General features: G+C 50.7%; 1 protein-coding gene across 13 annotated transcripts in view; it reads left to right on the top strand.

The window, feature by feature from the left end:
• Positions 1 to 19,805, top strand: part of FMNL2 (formin like 2) — a 112,269-nt gene that overhangs the window by 67,432 nt on the left and 25,032 nt on the right. For 9 of the 13 annotated variants that reach the window (XR_007204727.1, XM_048309161.1, XM_048309168.1 and 6 more), the window contains exons 3-9: positions 3,720 to 3,800; positions 6,614 to 6,690; positions 8,386 to 8,469; positions 10,444 to 10,596; positions 11,763 to 11,882; positions 17,248 to 17,356; positions 18,354 to 18,430. Coding sequence is in view for 12 of the 13 variants with exons in the window: in XM_048309161.1 (XP_048165118.1) it covers positions 3,720 to 3,800; positions 6,614 to 6,690; positions 8,386 to 8,469; positions 10,444 to 10,596; positions 11,763 to 11,882; positions 17,248 to 17,356; positions 18,354 to 18,430 (701 nt within the window). In the remaining variant the exon portion in view is untranslated. The remainder of the gene's footprint in view (positions 1 to 3,719; positions 3,801 to 6,613; positions 6,691 to 8,385; positions 8,470 to 10,443; positions 10,597 to 11,762; positions 11,883 to 17,247; positions 17,357 to 18,353; positions 18,431 to 19,805) is intronic. The other 4 variants (XM_048309170.1, XM_048309172.1, XM_048309171.1 and 1 more) reach the window with 1 other exon arrangement.

A 19,805-nucleotide genomic window follows, 5' to 3' on the forward strand; every position in this document is an offset into this window, starting at 1 on the left:
GCATCTGTGAATCCCAAGAATGAAACAGCTTAGCAAGGATAATGATAATAATGAGAACAACATATGGGCTAATGCAGAAAAATGCCCTGAATGTTTTTGGGAGCCAAGGATTGTTGGAAAAGCCACAATTTCCTGGTTCCAGAATGAATACGTTTTCCAGAGTTGGGTGATCAGGAGATGTGCCGAGTTCTTTGTAGGATCACGTGGAAGAGGAAATGCAGAAGTGCAGCAGTTCCTCTCGGCCGCTGAAGCAAAGCCCCCCCAGCCTCCCTTTCCTCCTGTATCCGTCAGAAAAAAAAGTGCAAATTGTGGGTGAAGGAGCCACTGGAGCGGTGTTGTGCTCCTCATCCAGGCTTTTCCCCTGAATTATGGAATCATGGAATGGGTTAGGTTGGAAAGGACTTTAAAGCCCATCCATCCAGTGCCACCCCTGCCATGGGCAGGGGCACCTCCCACTGTCCCAGGTTATTCCAGCCTGGCCTTGGGCACTGCCAGGGACCCAGGGGCATTAATGGAATAACCTGTGCCAGGCTCTCCCTACCCTCCCAGCCAGGAATTCCTTCCCAATCTCCCATCCAGCCCTGCCCTCTGGCACTGGGAAGCCATTCCCTGTGTCCTGTCCCTCCATCCCTTGTCCAAAATCCCTCTCTGAACTGAATCCCAGTGAATTCTCCCTGTTTATTCCCCCAAAGGGAGGTGCTGGGCCCAGCTCATCTCTGGCGCTGCTGCCCTTGCATTCCCTGTGCTGTTCCATCCTGGCTTACAACACCACTCCTGAGGGATTTTCCAAGTAAAAAAGGGCCTTTATCCTTGGGAATTAAGCTCGTTTGCTTTGTAGGTGGCTGACAAAGGCAGTGTGGACTCATTGCTGCTCTGTGCCCGTGTCCTTTCAGGCTGCAGATAATGCTGGAGCTCATGGGAGTCACGTAGCGGAGATAAAAAAGGTTTCACCAGGATTTAGGAACTTTGTTGTGTCTGAATGGCTCAATCCAGGGAAGCCACCACGTCCCAGCTGTGATGTCACCCCTCAGTATTTGCTGAGCAAAGTTTGGCCGCTCCAATCCGGATTTTAGGCTTTTTATGTGTGTGGTAAAAATCCCCAACCTCCTCGTTCAGATGGTGTCAAATCCTGAGGTTGGAAGCAGAGCTGGCCAAGGAGTGGGTGGGAATTGCCAGAAGTGGAGGGGAGGAGCTGACAGGAAAAAGCAGGGATTTTTAACCCTTTAATTATGGTTTCTAAGGCAGAGCAGTGCCTTGGGAAGTGTGGGTGTTGGGATGCTCCCAAGGAGGACCATGTCCACAGCCAATGTCCACATCCCAATGTCCACAGCCTGCAACCAGCAGCGTGCCTTCCCATCCCCTGGGAGCTCCCAGTCAGATTTTTGGGAAGGGGGTGGCTGTGAGCAGACATCCAGGGTGACCCAGAGGCCTTGCTGCACAGCCCCAGCCCTGGCTCTTGCAGCTTCTTAATCAGCCTCAAATATAAAACACTCTGAGCTGGATAAAGCCAGACAGGAATCATAGCCAGGAAAGGGCAATTTTAAAGGCTAATCCCTCGTAGCTTTCCAAACCAGCAAAAAAGAAGCACTTGAAGGGGCTGTAAAAATGTTTCCAGGCCTAGGAGATGTTTACCACAAGTGGTTCTGGGTCAGTCCTTAGGGAAGAGCACTGCTGGTGTTTGCTGTTCATGGATAACGTCTTGAAAATCTTTTAACCCAAATAATTCCACTCCACAGGAACGAGCAGCATCTTTTTAAATGAGGTTGCTGCAGAGATTATGACATAAATACGTAATTACAGCCAGGTTTGAAGAAAACAAACAAAACCATCAAGTAGTTGCATCCCACACTCTTGAATGTGCTCCTTGAGTCTCTTTAAACATTTCATTTTGAAGATTCCAGGCAATTGAAACTGGCAGTTGGGAAAAGCTCCCGTCACTTCAGCAGATGAGGGTTGATCAGTTGGGAAGAGAAATAAATCCATGAGAGCAGAAGAGCTTCTCTGGGGGATTGGACTGAGCACAGCTCTGTCAGCAGGAGAGAACCCCCAAAAAGGGGGCAATAAATGGGAGAGGGACCATGGAGCATTGTTGGGATGGGATACTGCTGCCAGGAGGACGTGGCAGGGGTTGGAATTGGAGGATCCTTAAGGTCTCTTCGAACCCAAACCACTCTGGGATCATTCTCCCACCCCTGGGACACAACCACAGAAGGAGCCCCCACTTCCTGCCCCATCCCTGGCAGTGTCCAAGGCCGGGCTGGACAGGGCTCGGAGCACCCTGGGGCAGTGGGAGGAGGGAGGAGTTAGGTGATCCTTGAGGTGCCTTCCCAGCCAAACCACTCTGGGATTCCAGGAAATCTCTGTCTGCCCCCTGGGAGCCCCTGAGGTGAGCCTGGCTCAGAGAATCCATGTGGGAGAGCCAGGAGGAATCTGTCTGTGATGGTGGATGTGGTGCTGGAGCAGGACAAGCCCTGCTGGTGTCACTGACCAGAGAAGAACCCTCAGTGAAGCAATTTGCATTTTCTGAGCTGGTTTTGAGATAAAAAAGGAAATGCCAATTCCAGAGCTGTGTGGAGGTGCATGGAAAAAGAATCCAGCTGTAAAAGAGGAAAGCCATGAGTGCTCTGTGACTTCCAGAGCTCCCACCAGGGCTGGTGGAGCTCAGGGAAGAGTTTTTCCTTCATTTTTTCCTGCTGGCCATGAAGGATTACTTTTTTTTTCCAGCAAGCAGCAAGATAATAACAGGAAGAACTTGTGGTGTGCAGACAGTTCTGGTAACTGGGCAGCAGTGTCCTGTTCATTCTGGAATAACTTTGGGATAATCCAAAATTGCATCCTGACCTAATAAAGGGAGGCTTCAGATAACGGTTATAAACTGGGAAATTTCAGGAGGAGACTGGGATGAGATCTTTCCTCCAGGGAAAGGGGCAGAACAGCGTAAAGTTCTTCCAAGATACAAATAGGATCAGAACTTTTGGGAATGCTATGAGGAGGTTTGGACACAGCACACTGCTCATGGAACAGCTCGTGTTTCACAGCAGCTTTGGTGGGATAAACTTCCAGCTGGCCACTGGGAAAGCAGGGAAAAATCAGGGAGCTCTCAGAAGACAGAGCTGGTGTTTGTCACCAAAATCTGTGATCTGGGGCTGAGGGGGGATTGGAGATTGATTGTCCCCCTGCATGAGGTGTTGGGACCTTGAGGAATGGCTTCCCACTGCCAGAGGGCAGGGAGGGATGGGATATTGGGAAGGAATTCCTGGCTGGGAGGGTGGGCAGGCCCTGGCATGGGTTGTTCCATGGATGCCCCTGGATCCCTGGCAGTGTCCAAGGCCAGGTTGGACAGGGCTTGGAGCAGCCTGGGACAGTGGAAGGATTTTTCCAAGTGGTTAAAAAGGTCTCCTGGATTTTATGGTGATGGTTTCAATCCATCATGGACATGCATCCACTCCCCTGACCCTTCTCCTTCCTCTCCATGCTCCTGCTGAGCAGAAACCCTCGAACTTCAGATGGATGTGCAACTAAAACTCAGCATTCCCACTGAAGGTTTAAGGTGTATTTTTATACTGTTGATATAAATACTGAGATCCATTTTAATGTACTTTATTTGCATGAATATAATGTATTATAAATAAACATGGTTTAATATGTACGTGGTGCACGTGTTTCCTGCATAAAGTAAACAGAAAAATGGCTGATGTTCATTCCTGTCTCTTTTCCAGGAAAGATTCCAAGTGAAGAATCCTCCACACACTTACATCCAGAAGTTGAAGGGATATCTGGACCCAGCAGTGACCAGGAAGGTGAGGAGCATCCTGTTTCCTCCTGCCTGTCCCTCATTCCTCAGGCAGGATGGTCCCGGGGTCCAGGTTCCTTCCTGCCTTTGTGCAAATGCCCAGAAAAGTTTCAGGGAGAAGGAAAGAGAAAGTGGGATTTTGCTGTTTTCCAGCTTGGGAAGGAGAGCAGATGTTGGGAAGCTGAGGAGCATGTGACATGGAGCACAGCTTGTTTTACTAACCTTGGCTTCAATAAATAATCGGACAGATTGTCCCTGAGCTGGGCTCTAGGCCTGGCTTTGGCTAAACCACTGTCTGATGGCCCTTTGCTCACCCCTGGGAAGGGGTGTCCAACTTCTGAGTCATTTTCTCTGGGAATTTGCCTGGCAGAGACTCAGTGCACCTGAGTGCACCATCCATGGTGACCAGCTCCATCCATAGGGATCAGCACCATCCATGGTGATCAGCTCCATCCATAGGGATCAGCTCCATCCATGGTGATCAGCTCCATCCATGGTGACAGTTCCCATCCATGGTGATCAGCTCCATCCATGGTGATCAGCTCCATCCATAGGGATCAGCTCCATCCATGGTGATCAGCTCCATCCATGGTGACAGTTCCCATCCATGGTGACAGTTCCCATCCATGGTGATCAGCTCCATCCATGGTGATCAGCTCCATCCATAGGGATCAGCTCCATCCATGGTGACAGTTCCCATCCATGGTGATCAGCTCCATCCATGGTGATCAGCTCCATCCATAGGGATCAGCTCCATCCATGGTGACAGTTCCCATCCATGGTGACAGTTCCCATCCATGGTGATCAGCTCCATCCATAGGGATCAGTTCCATCCATGGTGACAGTTCCCATCCATGGTGATCAGCTCCATCCATGGTGACCAGCTCCATCCATGGTGATCAGCTCCATCCATAGGGATCAGCTCCATCCATAGGGATCAGCTCCATCCATGGTGACAGTTCCCATCCATGGTGACCAGCTCCATCCATGGTGACCAGCTCCATCCATGGTGATCAGCTCCATCCATAGGGATCAGCTCCATCCATGGTGACAGTTCCCATCCATGGTGATCAGCTCCATCCATGGTGATCAGCTCCATCCATAGGGATCAGTTCCATCCATAGGGATCAGCTCCATCCATGGTGATCAGCTCCATCCATGGTGACCAGCTCCATCCATAGGGATCAGCTCCATCCATAGGGATCAGCTCCATCCATGGTGACCAGCTCCATCCATGGTGATCAGTTCCATCCATAGGGATCAGCTCCATCCATGGTGACCAGCTCCATCCATAGGGATCAGCTCCATCCATAGGGATCAGTTCCATCCATGGTGATCAGCTCCATCCATAGGGATCAGCTCCATCCATGGTGACAGTTCCCATCCATGGTGACAGTTCCCATCCATGGTGATCAGCTCCATCCATAGGGATCAGTTCCATCCATGGTGACAGTTCCCATCCATGGTGACCAGCTCCATCCATGGTGACCAGCTCCATCCATGGTGATCAGCTCCATCCATAGGGATCAGCTCCATCCATAGGGATCAGCTCCATCCATGGTGACAGTTCCCATCCATGGTGACCAGCTCCATCCATGGTGACCAGCTCCATCCATGGTGACAACTCCAGGAGCCCCTAGAACCCCCCAAAAAGGCAGCAGAGCCCAGCAGGTGCTGCCAGGGGCTGGCCCTGCCTCATCCCCACAATCCCTGCTTTGTGCTGCCCTGCGGTGCTCCCAGGTTGGTTCCCTGTGGAAAACACGGATCCTGCCGCGGCAATTCCATGGCATGAGGAGGGTGCCCCTCGCTCCCTGTGCTCCCGCCCCGTGTCCTTGGGCAGAGTGATGCCTTGGGACAGAGCTGCTCTTACTGGGGCCTCCAACCAGGAGTAGGAAACCATTTCCTAGGAAACCTTGACGTTTCCCTGTAGGGATTTTTTCCAGCCCGGTGAACGGGGTCTTTGTGTTTTTTCTCCGGAGGGTTTTGGAGATTGTTCCGTGTTTGGCTTCGCTCCGTGGGCTCACATTGGAGCCTTTCTTATCCAAGGGTCCCGTGACAAATGACAAACCCAAAGGGCCTAAAAATAACTGCACTGAGTTCCTCTCTGTTGTTGGGTCATTCCGGATCACCCGCAGCCTTTCCTCAGCCCTGGCTGACACAGGAAGATTTCCACAGGGATGGCAGAGCTCATCCCACCGGGATTCTTGCTGGGATTGAGCTGGTCTCACTGGTTTTGCTGCATGGCTCCACCTGGCCTCCAACCCGTGCCACCCTGACATGCAGGAATTCCTCCCCAATATCCCACCTGAGCCTGCCCTTACCCTTCTTCACCCATTCAGCTCTCATCTGCCTTGTTCAGGAATGAGAATATGCCAAAAAACTGCTCCAGAGGGATTTCTCCAGCTGTTTCAGCACTTCTCCGTGGGCAGGGAGAAGAGGATTCTCCAATCCTCCTCCAGATGGGATTGAGGTGCCTCCGTTGGCTCTCTGTCACCTCGTTTCCTAAAGAAGAGGAGCTCTGCAATCCTCAAAAGAAAGTTTGATGCTAAACCAAAGCTTGGTTGATACAGAAATGTTTATTTGTCTCCGGGCTTTTAACTTCCTTAATCGTCCTGGAAGCTCCAGGACATTCCTGGGAGCAGGAGGGATTTCTCCACATGTGTTTTTTGTTGACTGCTGGGCTGTTGTTGCTGCATTCCTGGGGGATTTAGAGGAGTTCTCAGTTACCTCCGTGTTTTCTTTATTCCCTCTGTGCTGGGCGAGATGTTGATATTTTTTAATAGAGCCTAATTGTTATTTTTGCTGCTCATTCCATTGCAGAAATTCAGGAGACGAGTCCAGGAGTCGACTCAGGTGCTCCGAGAACTGGAAATTTCCTTGAGGACAAACCACATCGGGTAAGAATTTCTGATGCCTCTGATTCAGTTGTTTGGGTTTGGTGTTTTTTTTCCAATTATTTTTTTAAAAATTATTAATTTATTAATTACTTTTGTTATTCAGTGATTTTAAAAAAATTATTTATTAATTTATTTTGTAGTTCTAGTGGTGCCTGTCTCTGGGAAAACACCTCTGTGCATGTCAAGAAGTGATGCCACTCGGTTGCTAATTAAAGCCTGATGGGCTTAGTTAAGGGGAGCTGGGCATCTCAGGAGGATAATTCAGCTTTAATCCTTTCCTCATGGATTCATCCACGTTTTTCTGAAGGCTGAGGGAAGGTTGGAGTCAGCTCCTGCTCAGTCAGAGCACAGGGAGTGTGGCTGTGTCCAGAATAAAAATAATGCTGCAGCTATAAATTCATATCTCACCCCCCTGCTGCTTCATAGCTTTAACGTGGGGCAGCTCGTGGAGCCTGGCTGGGAATAACATCACCAGGATTTATCCACCAAGCAGGAAATCCATCCCAAATTGCTGCAGTAGAATTGCCAGAGCTTTAGTTTTTTATCAGACATCCCTTTCCCATCCACATTCCCACCAATTTCACCTCCCTGTGGGATCAGAAGCTGGTCCAGCACTGGGACATCAGCCAGGGAGCTTTTCCAGTGTTTTTCTCCATGATCACACACTGTCTCCAGCTCAATTCCATCGATTTTTCGGGATTCTGCTGGGATTTTGAGGGAATGGAGGTGTTTTAAGCTGTGGGAGGAATTGCAGTTCCCAATGTGGTGACGGGATCCCTCCCTCCAGCTGCACCATCCCAAAATCTCCTCCCACAGCCCTGCCAGGTTTTCCCTCCTTTCCCAGCACAAAGGATTCCCCACCAGAGGCTTGAGGCATCCATGGATGCTGTTGGATTCAGGATGAGCAGGAGGATCCTCGGTACTGCACCGGGGCAATGAGAGAGGGGACAGGACCAGGGTTCATTTCTTTGGTGCCCCTGGCTGAAGGATTTCTTTCAAAACACATTTTATAAAAGGCCAGGCTGGTTTTTTTAGCAGGGAAATAATCAAAAATTTCCATCTTGAAGATCAGAATAACTCAGAGGTGATGAATTCCCACTCCACGAGCCTGGAGCTCCACTTCCCTCCCTGCATTCCCTCATTCCAGTGGCACCCAGCCACTCCCAGGGGATTTGCTGTCCCAATTGGGGTTCAGAGGAGAGCTGAGGCTGTGCTGAGGCTCCTTTTCCCCCTGGCTTTGCCCCTCAATGGATGGAGTTTCAAATTTTTCTTGGCATTTTCAAAGCTTTGGAAGATAATCGATTTTTCAGAATTATTTTGCAAAACCCAGGGGCCAGAATTCACTGTAGCAGGTGAGCACCTTTTAAAAAAAAGGAGGTAAAATTACTGTTAAATGCACATCCAGGATATCCATCAGAGATTCTTCTGCTTTTACAGCCTGCTGGAGATCAGGATGAGAGAAAACCTGAGCCAGGCCCCTGTGTTAGGAACTGACCTTCACAGTGCTGCAAAAAAACCTCATTTCAGTACATTTGGAAAGGCATCTAAAGGAATCTTTAAAGTCCTCTGAATCATTTTGAACAAGCCTTTTTTTCCCCCTGAGTGAGACCCAAAGTGCTGCAGTGGCTCTGTCTCCGGTTTTTCTGGGAATTCCAGGGAGTTCTAAGGCTCTGCTGTCTGATGTTTCTCTCACAGATGGGTCAGGGAGTTCCTGAATGAAGAGAACAAAGGCCTGGATGTCCTGGTGGAATACCTGTCCTTTGCCCAGTATGCAGTCACGTAAGTGAGACATCCCCAGGATTCCCTGCCAGTAAATACATGGATATTAGGGAATATTCCTTCATTAAGAAGGGGTGAAGCATTGAAGAGGCTGCCCAGGGGGCAGTGGTGGAGTCACAATCCCTGGAATTGTTCAAAAAGGAGTAGATGTGGAATTTGGGCACGTGGTTTGGTGGTTCTGGTCTTTTCCAGCCTCAATAATTCCATGATTCTGTGGGCCTGAGGGCAGAGGAAATCTTGAAGTGAGTCTGGAATTATTTCATCACAGCAGGCAAAAAAAGGCCGGAATTTAAACCTTGAGATTATTCATCTCTCTTCACATTTTTTATCTTTGGTCTCTGAGCATCTTAAGGGTGGGAAACCCATCCCACAAATGTGTGGAAAGATGCAGGATTCCTTGAGAATAGGTTTGGAATTGGTGTCTGAGCCCAAGGCTTTGTGTTCCCGCTGTGTTCAGAGGGATTCCCACCCCCCAGGCGCTGCTCCCGAGGCTCCTGGCAGGCAGGCCTGGGGTCCTGGGCAGCAGATGTGCTGCAGCACAACTCAGGAGCAATTCCAGGGGCATTTTGGAAGTTGGGAAGACTGGAAACGGAGTTTTTTTCTGACATCTGGGAAGTTGAGATCAGGTTTAGACGTTTGGGTCGTAAATCATGACACGGGCTCTGAAAAACCAGTGGGGAAAATCAGCTTTCAGTGGAGATCTTCAGCTGAGGCTTTGTTTTATTGTCATGGAATCATCCCAGACTGCTTTGGGTTGGGAGGGACCTTAAAGCCCATCCCTGCCATGGACAGGGAACCTTCCACTATCCCAGGTTGCTCCAAACCCCATCCAACCTGGCTATGGACAATTCCAGGGATGGGAAATTAATCCACATTCACTCAGGATATCGTAGCAGATTTTTTTATATAAAAATGACAAAGGTTAAAGATAATTTTGGAGTAGAAACTCCAGCTGGGGAGAGCTGATAATTTATTTTTAGCAAGGCTGCCATCAGATTTACGTCTGGCACTGCCCAGAAAAGAGATTTGTGGTGGGGTTGCAGGAAAATTTATGAGGGAAAATCCTATGGTTTAAAATGTTACCCACTGGAAAAAACGGTGCACAGCAAAAAGAAATGTTTGTACAGAGCCTTTCTGCCTAAATTTATACAAATGTACGCAAGGAACTCGCTGGGTTTTTCCCCTCTCACATGGGGAACATGAGTAATAACCTCGGGAGCTGGAAGGGGAACAAGCAATTCCTGCTTGGAATAGCAGAACAACGGGCAAGGAGTCAGAAATCAGGGGATCTGGGATGATTGTGGTGATATTTGAATGTGCTGGGAGGTTTGTGGGGCCGAGCTGGGATGGAGGAAACCGAAGCGGTGCTTGCACAGCTGGTTTATGGGGATTCACTGGAGAGAGCTCCCAGAATTCCCGCTCTTTCCTTCCAGGCAGGGCTATTCATCAGCCAGCAGCCAGTGTTGGATTTATTTTATGTTGAAGAAGCTGTTTGATCCTGTTGGGACGTGTCCCTGAGGGATTCAAAGCCCTGCGGATGTGGCACCTGGGGACAAGGGGCAGTGGTGGCCTTGGCAGGGCTGGGAATGGTTGGACTCCATGGTCTTGGAGGGCTTTTCCAATCTCAGTGAACCTGTGGTTCTGGGATTTCCTTCCCCCATGTGAAGCTCATCCTCTTTCCTTGGACTTTTCCATGTCCCTCCAGCACCACCTTGTCCTTAACTCTCCTTTTCCATCATTATTCCACCTGTTGAAATCACAGAATTCCAGACTGGTTTGGGTGGGAAGGGACTTTCCCAGTACTGAGGGAGCACTGGGATGATCTTGGAGATCTTGGAGAGCTTTTCCTTTGTTTTTGGCCCATTTGGCTCTGTCCAGTGATTCTGTGATGCCACCAAAACCTGCGGCGGGAAGGAGAACTCGGCGCGCGTCTCTCCCGCCTAACCCGGCCTTGGAATCCCTGTTTCCTTGCAGATTTGACTTTGAAAGCCTGGAGAACAGCGTGGAGAGCTCCATGGACAAGTCCAAGCCCTGGAGCCGATCCATCGAGGACCTGCACAGGGGCAGCAATCTGCCCTCTCCCGTTGGGAACAGCATCTCCCGCTCCGGCAGACACTCGACCCTCCGGTACGGCATCCTCGGGATCTGCAGTGTGGGACAGCTTTTCCCACTGGGATATCCCTCATCTTCCCTCTTTTCCCAGCAGAGGAGTGGCATTTAAGGAATTGGTGGTTTGAGGTGGAAGGAGCCTCTCAGGGCAGCAGCTGGGGAAGGGGCAGGAATCACTTCCGAGGGCAGGATGAGCCGAGGATGCAATTCCTTGTGCAGAGGAAGCCATTCCTCGTCTCCAAAATGCAGCTCAGCATTTCCATGGACCCAGCCAGTCTGGGGCTCCCATCCTGTGTCCCGTCTCTTCCAGCAGCACATTCCTTCCGTGCTGCCATGAAGGGGATGTTGGATTCTTTGGAAAGGCCACTTCCCTCCCCCAGACCTGCTTTCACTCCCGCCATTCCATGCTTTACTACCAAGTCTCTCTTTCCCAATGTTCCTTTTTTTTTTAATTTGTGGAAAAGGCAGGATCACTTCCCAGGATTGACTGACAGTCACTTCTTCCATTCCTTGGATGTCCTGCCCCGACCACCACCCTCACATCCTGGTACTGGGGTTGCAGCTCTTGAGTGCTGGATCCTTTGGGATTTTTTTTGGCTTTTATGGAGTTTTGCTCCATAATCCTGTGAGCAGAGAAGTGTCCAAAAGTGGAGCCACCTCACTTGCAGCTTTCCCTTCCAGCAGAGGTGGTTTTGCTTTGCCAGGCAGTGCCCTTGGCCCTGGGTTGTTGTTGAGTGGCTCCAAACCTTGTACCTGGAAGATTAATTCCCAGCCCTCAGGCACTGGAGAGGAGGAGAGCTCTGGGAAAGAAATCCAGCTGTGGAGTGCAGCAGGATCACTTGGCCACTTGATTTAGGGGTTTTTTAGTGGCTTTGGTGTTCTTTGCTCCTGAGTTGCTCTGCCAGAAGTGGCAGAGCCCGAGCTGGCAGGAGGTGCCGGTTCCACCGTTCCCTAAGGAGGAGTGTTTGGGATTAGGAGTGCCTAAACCAGGAATACCTTACATGTCTCTGACATTGTTTCTCTTCATTTCCTTCCACCCTTTTCCCCTTCTCACATCTCCCTTTATTCCTTTCGTGTCTGACTCTCCGTTTCAACGTCTCCTCCATTCCCTTTTCCCGCTCAAATGCTCTTTTCCCGTTCTCCCGTCCTTCCCGGCGCTCTCATCTCCTGTCACACACCATCAGATTGGTTTCTCTGCCCGACCACCTTGAGCTCAAACGCTGCCAGAGCTGCTTGGCAGCCACCTGCCTCTGGAGCAGCTTCCCTTTGCGCTCTGCCGATGAGGCTCCCGCCCGGAAAATCCCGTAAGTCCGAGTGCAAGGTGTCCCCTGCAGGGCATGGAGCCCCGGGGCCAGCACTGCTCCCATGCCATGGATAATCTGGTGGCCACACGGACTGGGACAGCCCCAGCCCCAGGAGAAGGGCTGCAGGCTCCAGCACGTGTGGTTATCACATTATAATCCCGAGCGTAGTTGGCTTCCGTAGAGCGGGATTTTCGCGGAGAGAGGGAAGCGTGGTTGGCCTGGAAGCAAGAGCCGAGTTCTCCTTCTCATGGTGCAAGTAGTTGTGTTTTGTACCTAAGCTTAGAGCTTGTAGTCCTTGTCCATCTTGTTTCCTCTTTTTGTTAGAAATGGAGACTTTGCTCATCCCCAGAACTGCCACGGAAATGGGACCTGACAGAGTTTTCCAGCCAAAAGTTTCCCCTTCCTCCAGAGCCATCTCACAACTGAGGCAGCTTACCTGGATTTGGGGTTTTTGTCTTAAATCTGTATTTTAAAATCTGTATTTTTAATATTTCTTTTAAATGGGTATTTTTTAAAATGTGTATTTCTTTAAAAAGTCTATTTTTAAAAATATGCATTTTTAAAAAGGTGCATTTTTTTTAAAGGTGCGTTTTTAAAAGTGTCTTTTTTCAGTAGCTGGGGATTATGTGTGTCAAAAAAAAAGGGAAAGCTAAAGGTAGGTGAGAGATTTTCAAGAAAGGAGGGTTGTTTTTATAATTATAATTTTTAAATTGTAATTTTTATAATTAGTAAATATTGGTGAACTGAGAGAGAATCTCCTCCTCAGATCAAGGCAGGTGCTCAGTTGAGGAGGGGGCACAGGGTGTTTTTTTTGGGAAAAACCAGGAGGTTCTGCCCCATCTCCGGGTGGTAAATGAGATTTTTGGGGTGTGGGGACACCCAGGCTGTGTGGAAATTCCTCGAATGGTGGAAACTGTGCAAACAGGAGAAAGGAATCCCAGCATCCCAGACTGGTTTGGGTTGGAAAGGTTTAAACTCACCCCATTCCATGGGCAGGGACACCTCCCACTCTCCCAAGCCCCATCCAAGCTGAAAGATCTGCTCTTCCCTCTTGGAGGAAAAAGGAGAAGGCTGAGAAAACCTCCCCAGGGTAATGGAAAATTCAGGAGCTGGCCTGGGCTGGGCAGAGCTCTGTCCATCCTCCAGGACCATCCCTCTCCAATTCCAAGTCCAGCTGCCTCCCCACAGCTCTTTTTAGCAGTGCTGAACCTGCCAATTCCCCCCTCCCTGCGTTTCCTTGGCAACTGAGAGGGGCTTTTTTTCCTGGAGAGGAGGCACAGGGATTTGGGAAACCAACACCAAAATGAGGGCAGGAGGATGAAAAAGGGGGAAGAACCTTTGGGGATTTCATTGCTGCTTTTTTGGGAGAAGGAGCTTTACTGAGAGCCAGCCTCTGCTGTCAGATAATTATTAATGCAGGCTTTGCAGCATCCCAGCCCATTAGAAATTCCCTTTCTTCTGAGGAAAGGACTGGAGTTTCCGTGTGGATTGAAATGAGAAACTTCGATTCCTCCTCCAGAATCTGCCGAGGCCATGAGGAGAGAACCATCCAGGCAAATCTGGGAATGGGCTTTGAGTGTGTTCAGTAACTGGGCTTAAATCTGCCACGGTTTTGGGAGCTGCAGTCCCCGAGTTTGGGCTTCGCCAGTGACACTCGCACTGCTCAGGGGCCCGGGGAAGGCATCATTTTTGTCAGATGCTTTCTAATTCAGCAGAGCATCTCTGTGAGCAGCTCCAGCAGATCACAGAAACCCCAAATGGGCCCAAACCTTCCTTTCTGAAGGAATTTTTGGCTGTCAGTTGAGACAAACCCCACAGTTCCCAACCCACCACCAGCAAAATTGCAGGGATGGAACCCCAAATCCAGCCAGCCCTGATGAATTTCAGCTTCTCATCTCTGTGAGACCCACCCTGGGCTGCTCTCCTGGGAGCCAGAGGAGAGCAGGATGGTTTTTAGCAGATCAAAAGATAAAAATGATGGGAGAAATCAGCTGGAATTTGTATTAAATTGGAGCATTCAAAGTCTGCACCACGGGACTGGGCACATCATGGAATTCCAGAAGGGTTTGGGATCTAATTCCAGCCTTCCTCCCACTGTCCCAGGCTGCTCCCAGCCCCAATGTCCAGCCTGGTCTTGGGCACTGCCAGGGATCCAGGGGCAGCCACAGCTACTCTGGGAATTCCAGCCCAGACCCTCCCCACCCTCTCAGCCAGCAATTCCCAATATCCCATCCAGCCCTGCCCTCTGGCACTGGGAAGCCATTCCCTGTGTCCTGGCCCTCCATGCCTTGTCCCCAGTCCCTCTGCAGCTCTCCTGGAGCCCCTTCAGGCCCTGCAAGGGGCTCAGAGCTCTCCCTGTGTCCTTCCCTTCTCCAGGGGAACATTCCCAGCTCTCCCAGCCTGGCTCCAGAGCTGAGGAGCTCCAGGCCTCAGAGCATCTCCATGGCCCTAAAATATAAAAAAATTACGAAATTATTCTTGAACAGAAACGTTTTTCTGTCAGATCTGGGTGAGAAAAAGAACCTCAAACTGTGTATTCCAGCCCAGGGCTGGCCCTGGCTTTCCTGGTTGTGGAGCAGTTGAAGTCCTGCTCTTCCCCTCATCCTGCTCATCCCAAAACTCTGGATGAGCTCCCTCCCCACAGGTGCCACCCCTTTTAGGACTGGCAGGAGGAACCCATCCCCTCTGCAGGAGCTTCCCCAGGCTCAGCTGCTCAGTTCCTGCTCTTCTGCAGGGGAATGGTTTTGCAGCTCCCCTTGCAAGGAGGGGCCGGGGAAATGAAAGAGGAACCATCTGCCATGAATTAGCAGGATAAATATCCTGGGCTGACATCATCTGGGACCTGCAGCAGACAGGAAATGAAACCCAACGAGTCCTCCAGCTGCTGGGCCAAGTTTTTGGGAACCAGGAATGAGGGAGAAGCAGGAGGAGCTCATCCACCCATTCCCTGGCTCACAAAGGGAGGTGTGGGAGCTGCCACCGGCCTGCCCCGCCTTCGGGGAGGGAACAAAAACATCAGAGAGCCTTGGAATGGCTGCAGACACAAGGAAAAGCATCCTGAGCCTGAATTCCAGCGGCTGAGCTGTTGTTCAGGAGTTCCTGTACAAAAATCCTGGTTAATTCTTGGCTCTGGTGGCTGTGGGAAGGAATAGCGTCTGCTGAGGGGATGGGGTGGGAATCCAGGGCAGAATTCCCTCTGCCTGGAGGGGCTGGCTCAGCACAGGAGCTCTCCAGGGCATGTTCCATGTTCAGGTCTCACCTGGATTGTCCCCTGGCACGAGGGGAAGCTCTTGGGTGATGCCAAGCAGTGGGACAAGAGGAAGGGGCAGGAACTGATCCCAGGAAATTCCACCTGGACAGGAGGCAGAACTTTGTCCCTGCGCAGTGCCCGAGCCCTGAACAGATCCCAGAGTGGAGTCTCCCTCCCTGGGATATTCCAGACCCACCTGGACACAACCCTGTGCTCTGGGATGGCCCTGCTGGGCAGGGAGGTGGCACCAGTGACCCCCTGTGGGCCCAACATCCCATCCATCCCTGCCATTCCCTGTGTCCTGGCCCTCCAGGCCTTGTCCCCAGTCCCTCTCCAGCTCTCCTGGAGCCCCTTTAGGCCCTGCAAGGGGCTCGGAGCTCTCCCTGGATCCTTCTCCTCCCCAAGTGAACGTTCCCAACTCTCCCAGCCTGGCTCCAGGTGCCTGGAAAGTCACCCAGGTAGGGAGAGCTTTAGGAGGGATCATCTCGGCTTGGCAAGGCTCCATCCAAGTGGCTGGATCCAAGCTGAACTTCCAGGCAGATCAGACCCAGTATTGGACATGCTGGAGTACCCTTGCTCCCCAGTTCTGTTTCTCCAGCCATCTGGAAATCCCAAAATCTGGATTTACGGTCATTTTTCTTGTTTAAGGAGACTTTTTCCCCTTTCTTAGAGCCAACAGAACTGGTGGATGCTTCAGTCCTGAAGTTCAGGGATGTGGCTCACTGGGCACTGAGTGAGGGGATTGTTTTTCTTCCAACAGTGGCACCATAAAGATCTCATTAATGGGGTTTAAAATGTAGGGAAAAGAATTTAGATCTGAGCTAAAGCAGTGTAGGAACCATCTCTTCCCAGTTCAGATTCCCAGTTTGAGGTCGCTCTGCTCCTGCTGTGACTGGGGAAGGGACATTTGGGACAGGAACGAGCCCTGGGCTCGCTGTGGGCACAGAGCTGATCCAAGGGGAAGCAGGAGGGATGTGGGACCGTCCTGGCACCCCCATTCCCACCAGGAGCATCCCAAATACCCAGGTGCAGGTGCAGAGCTTGGGGCCAGAGCAGCCTCCTCCTGTGCTGCTCCCAAAATTCAGCTCCGGTGCTCCAACCCCTCTGTGCTGATCCCAAACTGGGTCACGCTTCCCGAAATCCTGCAGTGCCCTGAGCTGATGGATTCATTCATATTTATGGATGGAAAAAACCCCTCCTTTGACTGAATCCTGCTTTGAATTTGGGGATTCTTTCATCTCGGCACAGCCGGGAAGGGAAAGCCCAGGGGAGGGGTTGTGGAAAGCTGGGAATTGTGGGCTCTCCGTGGGCAGGGTGGGCACAGGGAGCACCCAGCCCTGGTGTGGGACCTTGTTCCTCTTGGTTTGTGCATTTGAAGAGGGAATTTGCAGGGATGATCCAGGAAGTCACACAAACCAGTGTGGTGTTCCCTGTTCCTGCTTTTATCATGGATTTGAAGAGGGAATTTGCAGGGATGAGCCAGGGAGTTACACAAACCAGTGTGGTGTTCCCTGTTCCTGCTTTTATCGTGGATTTGAAGAGGGAATTTGCAGGGATGAGCCAGGGAGTTACACAAACCAGTGTGGTGTTCCCTGTTCCTGCTTTTATCGTGGATTTGAAGAGGGAATTTGCAGGGATGAGCCAGGGAGTTACACAAACCAGTGTGGTGTTCCCTGTTCCTGCTTTTATCATGGATTTGAACAGAGGGAATATCCAGGGATGAGCCAGGGAGTCACACAAACCAGTGTGGTGTTCCCTGTCCTTGTTTTATTGTGGATTAAACAGAGGGAATATCCAGGGATGAGCCATGAAGTCACAACAAACCAGTGTGACATTCCCTGTCCCTGTTTTCTTGGGAATATTCCCTGCCACCTGTGCTGGCAGGAAGGGCTCAGCTGCAGCTCCTGCTGGAGCCAAACACTGGATTTTTATCCTTGCCAGTTAAACATCCCAGGACCTTTTCCTCCTTTATTCCCACGAATATTTTCTGCCTGTCCTCTGGAAAACTCCTGCATTCTCACCCAGCGGAGGGATATTCCTCTTCCTTTCTTTCCACTCCTTAGAAATCATCCTGGGATTGATGAGAAATGGGGTTTGTTGTTTATTTTTTTGCAGGTACAACACCTTGCCAAGCCGAAGAACCCTGAAAAATTCCCGACTAGTGAGTAAGAAGGATGATGTCCACGTGTGCATCATGTGCTTACGGGCCATAATGAACTACCAGGTAATTCCCCTGGGGAGCAGGGAATTGTTGGGGTGGTGGGAAGGGGGGAGGGAAGGTAAAAGGGGGGGATTTTTAAGGGAAAATGGATGGAAATATTGAAATTCTCATAAAACGGGAAGGAATGGGAAATGATCCTGTGATTTAGGGATTTAGGGAAGGGGAATAAGGGCCTGGGAATGTTGGGCCAGCTCCTGTTCATTAGACATGCAGCTGATTAGGTTATAATTAGTCTGGAGTTTAGTGCTAACACTCCGAAATAGGAGATGATGGAAAATCCAAGTTTTCCCTTGGATGTGCTTGTGGCAAAGCACTTGGGATAACTGGAAATCAATCCGCTGGACCAAGCTCATCTTATTTTCCTGAGTTTTTTCTCTCTCCAGTGGGATGCTGGGATCATGCAGCATGCCCTGGGAGCATCAGGAATTTGGGATTTTCAGCTAAAACCAAGGAAATCTGTGGTGAACACCTTGACTGGAAGTTGGGAGGGGGTTGTGGGAGCTCTGGGAAGGATGCAAGCAGCAATTCCAGTAACCAGGGGAGCAGATTCCAGAGGAATTCCATTTGGTTTGTGGGGAGCAAAGGCAGCAGTGCTCGTGCAGGGCCTGCAGGAGAGTCAGGTGTGGCAGCCGGACTGCAAATTCCCATTTAGACAAGAAATGAAGGACAATTAAACAGGGATTGGAGGAGAAAGGAACGAGCAGAGGGTTGGGAGTGGTGTAGGAGCAGCTCTTGGGCCGTTTTTGTTGCTGAAATGGCCAAGCCCAGCACTTCCAACAACGCCAATGGGCGGGAATTGTAAAACCATGGAATACCCAGTTGGAAGTTGTTAGGTACGGCGGGAGAATGGAATATTCCAGTGGTAAATTCCACGAGGTTTTGTTCAGCTTAAAGCACCAGGAGAAGCTGCCACAGGATCTGGTCAGGGGGCTGGGATTGGCTGGATTTGGGGAGCATTCATTGGTGTCAGACTGAGCGGGATTCTCCCTTCTCTTCCCAGTACGGATTCAACATGGTCATGTCCCACCCTCACGCCGTCAATGAGATTGCACTAAGCCTGAACAACAAGAACCCCAGGTAGGCTCCTCTGCCTTGTAGGGCTGAACAAGCAGGTGAGTAAAGAGGGCTTGGAAAGGCCTTCCAGAGGGGCATTTGTGGAAAAAGCAGCCTTTGCTCTGGATCGGATGGAATGTGTGGAATGGTGCGGATAAACGAGCAGTGGGCGTCTAATTCCAGTGCTTTCAGAAGCTGCTGATTCTCCAGCTTCCATAACGGCTTCAGACTGAAGGAGGGTGGGTTTAGATGGGATATTGGGCAGGAATTCCTGGCTGGGAGGGTGGGCAGGCCCTGGCACAGGGTGCCCAGAGCAGCTGGGGCTGCCCCTGGATCCCTGGAAGTGCCCAAGGCCAGGCTGGAGCAGCCTGGGATAGTGGGAGGTGTCCCTGCCCATGGCAGGGGTGGCACTGGATCATCTTTAAACTCCTTCCCACCCAAAGCATTCTGGGATTCTGGGATTCAGCTGGAATTTGGCTGCTGGAGCCCTCCAGCTCTGTTGCAGTGCAAGGAAACCCCACTGGCAATGAGCAGCTTAATGTGGGATTTTCCTGAAGAGAGGGAAAATCTTCATTACAAAATGTTATCCAAGATCCTGAGCTTGGAATTTCTCTGGGAGAGGGTTTCACTCTTGTGCTGGGTCAAGTCGCAGCCACGGCATGATGCTGTAATTGCTCAGTGGAACTGCTGGTGATTCCATGTCCCTTCCTCTCCCACACATCCCTGTGATCCCACCTCCAGCAGAGCCTGGAGTTCTGAGCCTTGGCAGGTCTGACAAATCCAAACCCAACACAGAGATGTCCCCAAGGAAAGGGGAAACAGGGGGATGGGGTGATAACCAGCACCGGGTGTGTGTCTGCACAGCCTGGGCTGGGGCTGGGCACAGGAGCAGGAATCTTGTCCTGAGAGAAGCAGGTTCTTCCTTCCTTTCTTTTAGTCAGCCCCAACTCAGCAAGCCAAGGAGAAATGGGAAGTTTATTGTTTTTATCATTTTTTATTAAATCATTTTTTATCATTTTTATCATTTTCCAGTGCCTGCAAATCAGGGGAGAACCCAAATTTTCACTGTTGGAAGATGTGGGTTATTTCAATAACAAACCTGCTTTAAAATGTGGCTAAAACCATCTGAGGACTGAGTTGAATGTTAGCTCTGCTCAAACCCCAAACTGTGTTTGGTTTAGTCCCATGGGAGCTGTTGGGATCCCCGAGGTTTGGGTGCTCAGGGTTGGCTGGGATGTGCCACGGGGAAGCAGCAGCTCCAGGGAATTCTGCAGAGCTGAGCCCATCCTGGGGACTGGGGGGGCTGATCCCATTCCCACTGCAGAGGGAGCGGGCAGGGGGTGGGGCAGGACTGCAGGGACTCCATCTCCTTGGGTTATTCCCAAACATATCCCACAGG

The sequence above is a fragment of the Corvus hawaiiensis genome, chromosome 7, assembly GCF_020740725.1.
Source record: "Corvus hawaiiensis isolate bCorHaw1 chromosome 7, bCorHaw1.pri.cur, whole genome shotgun sequence".
Classification (NCBI taxonomy): domain Eukaryota; kingdom Metazoa; phylum Chordata; class Aves; order Passeriformes; family Corvidae; genus Corvus; species Corvus hawaiiensis.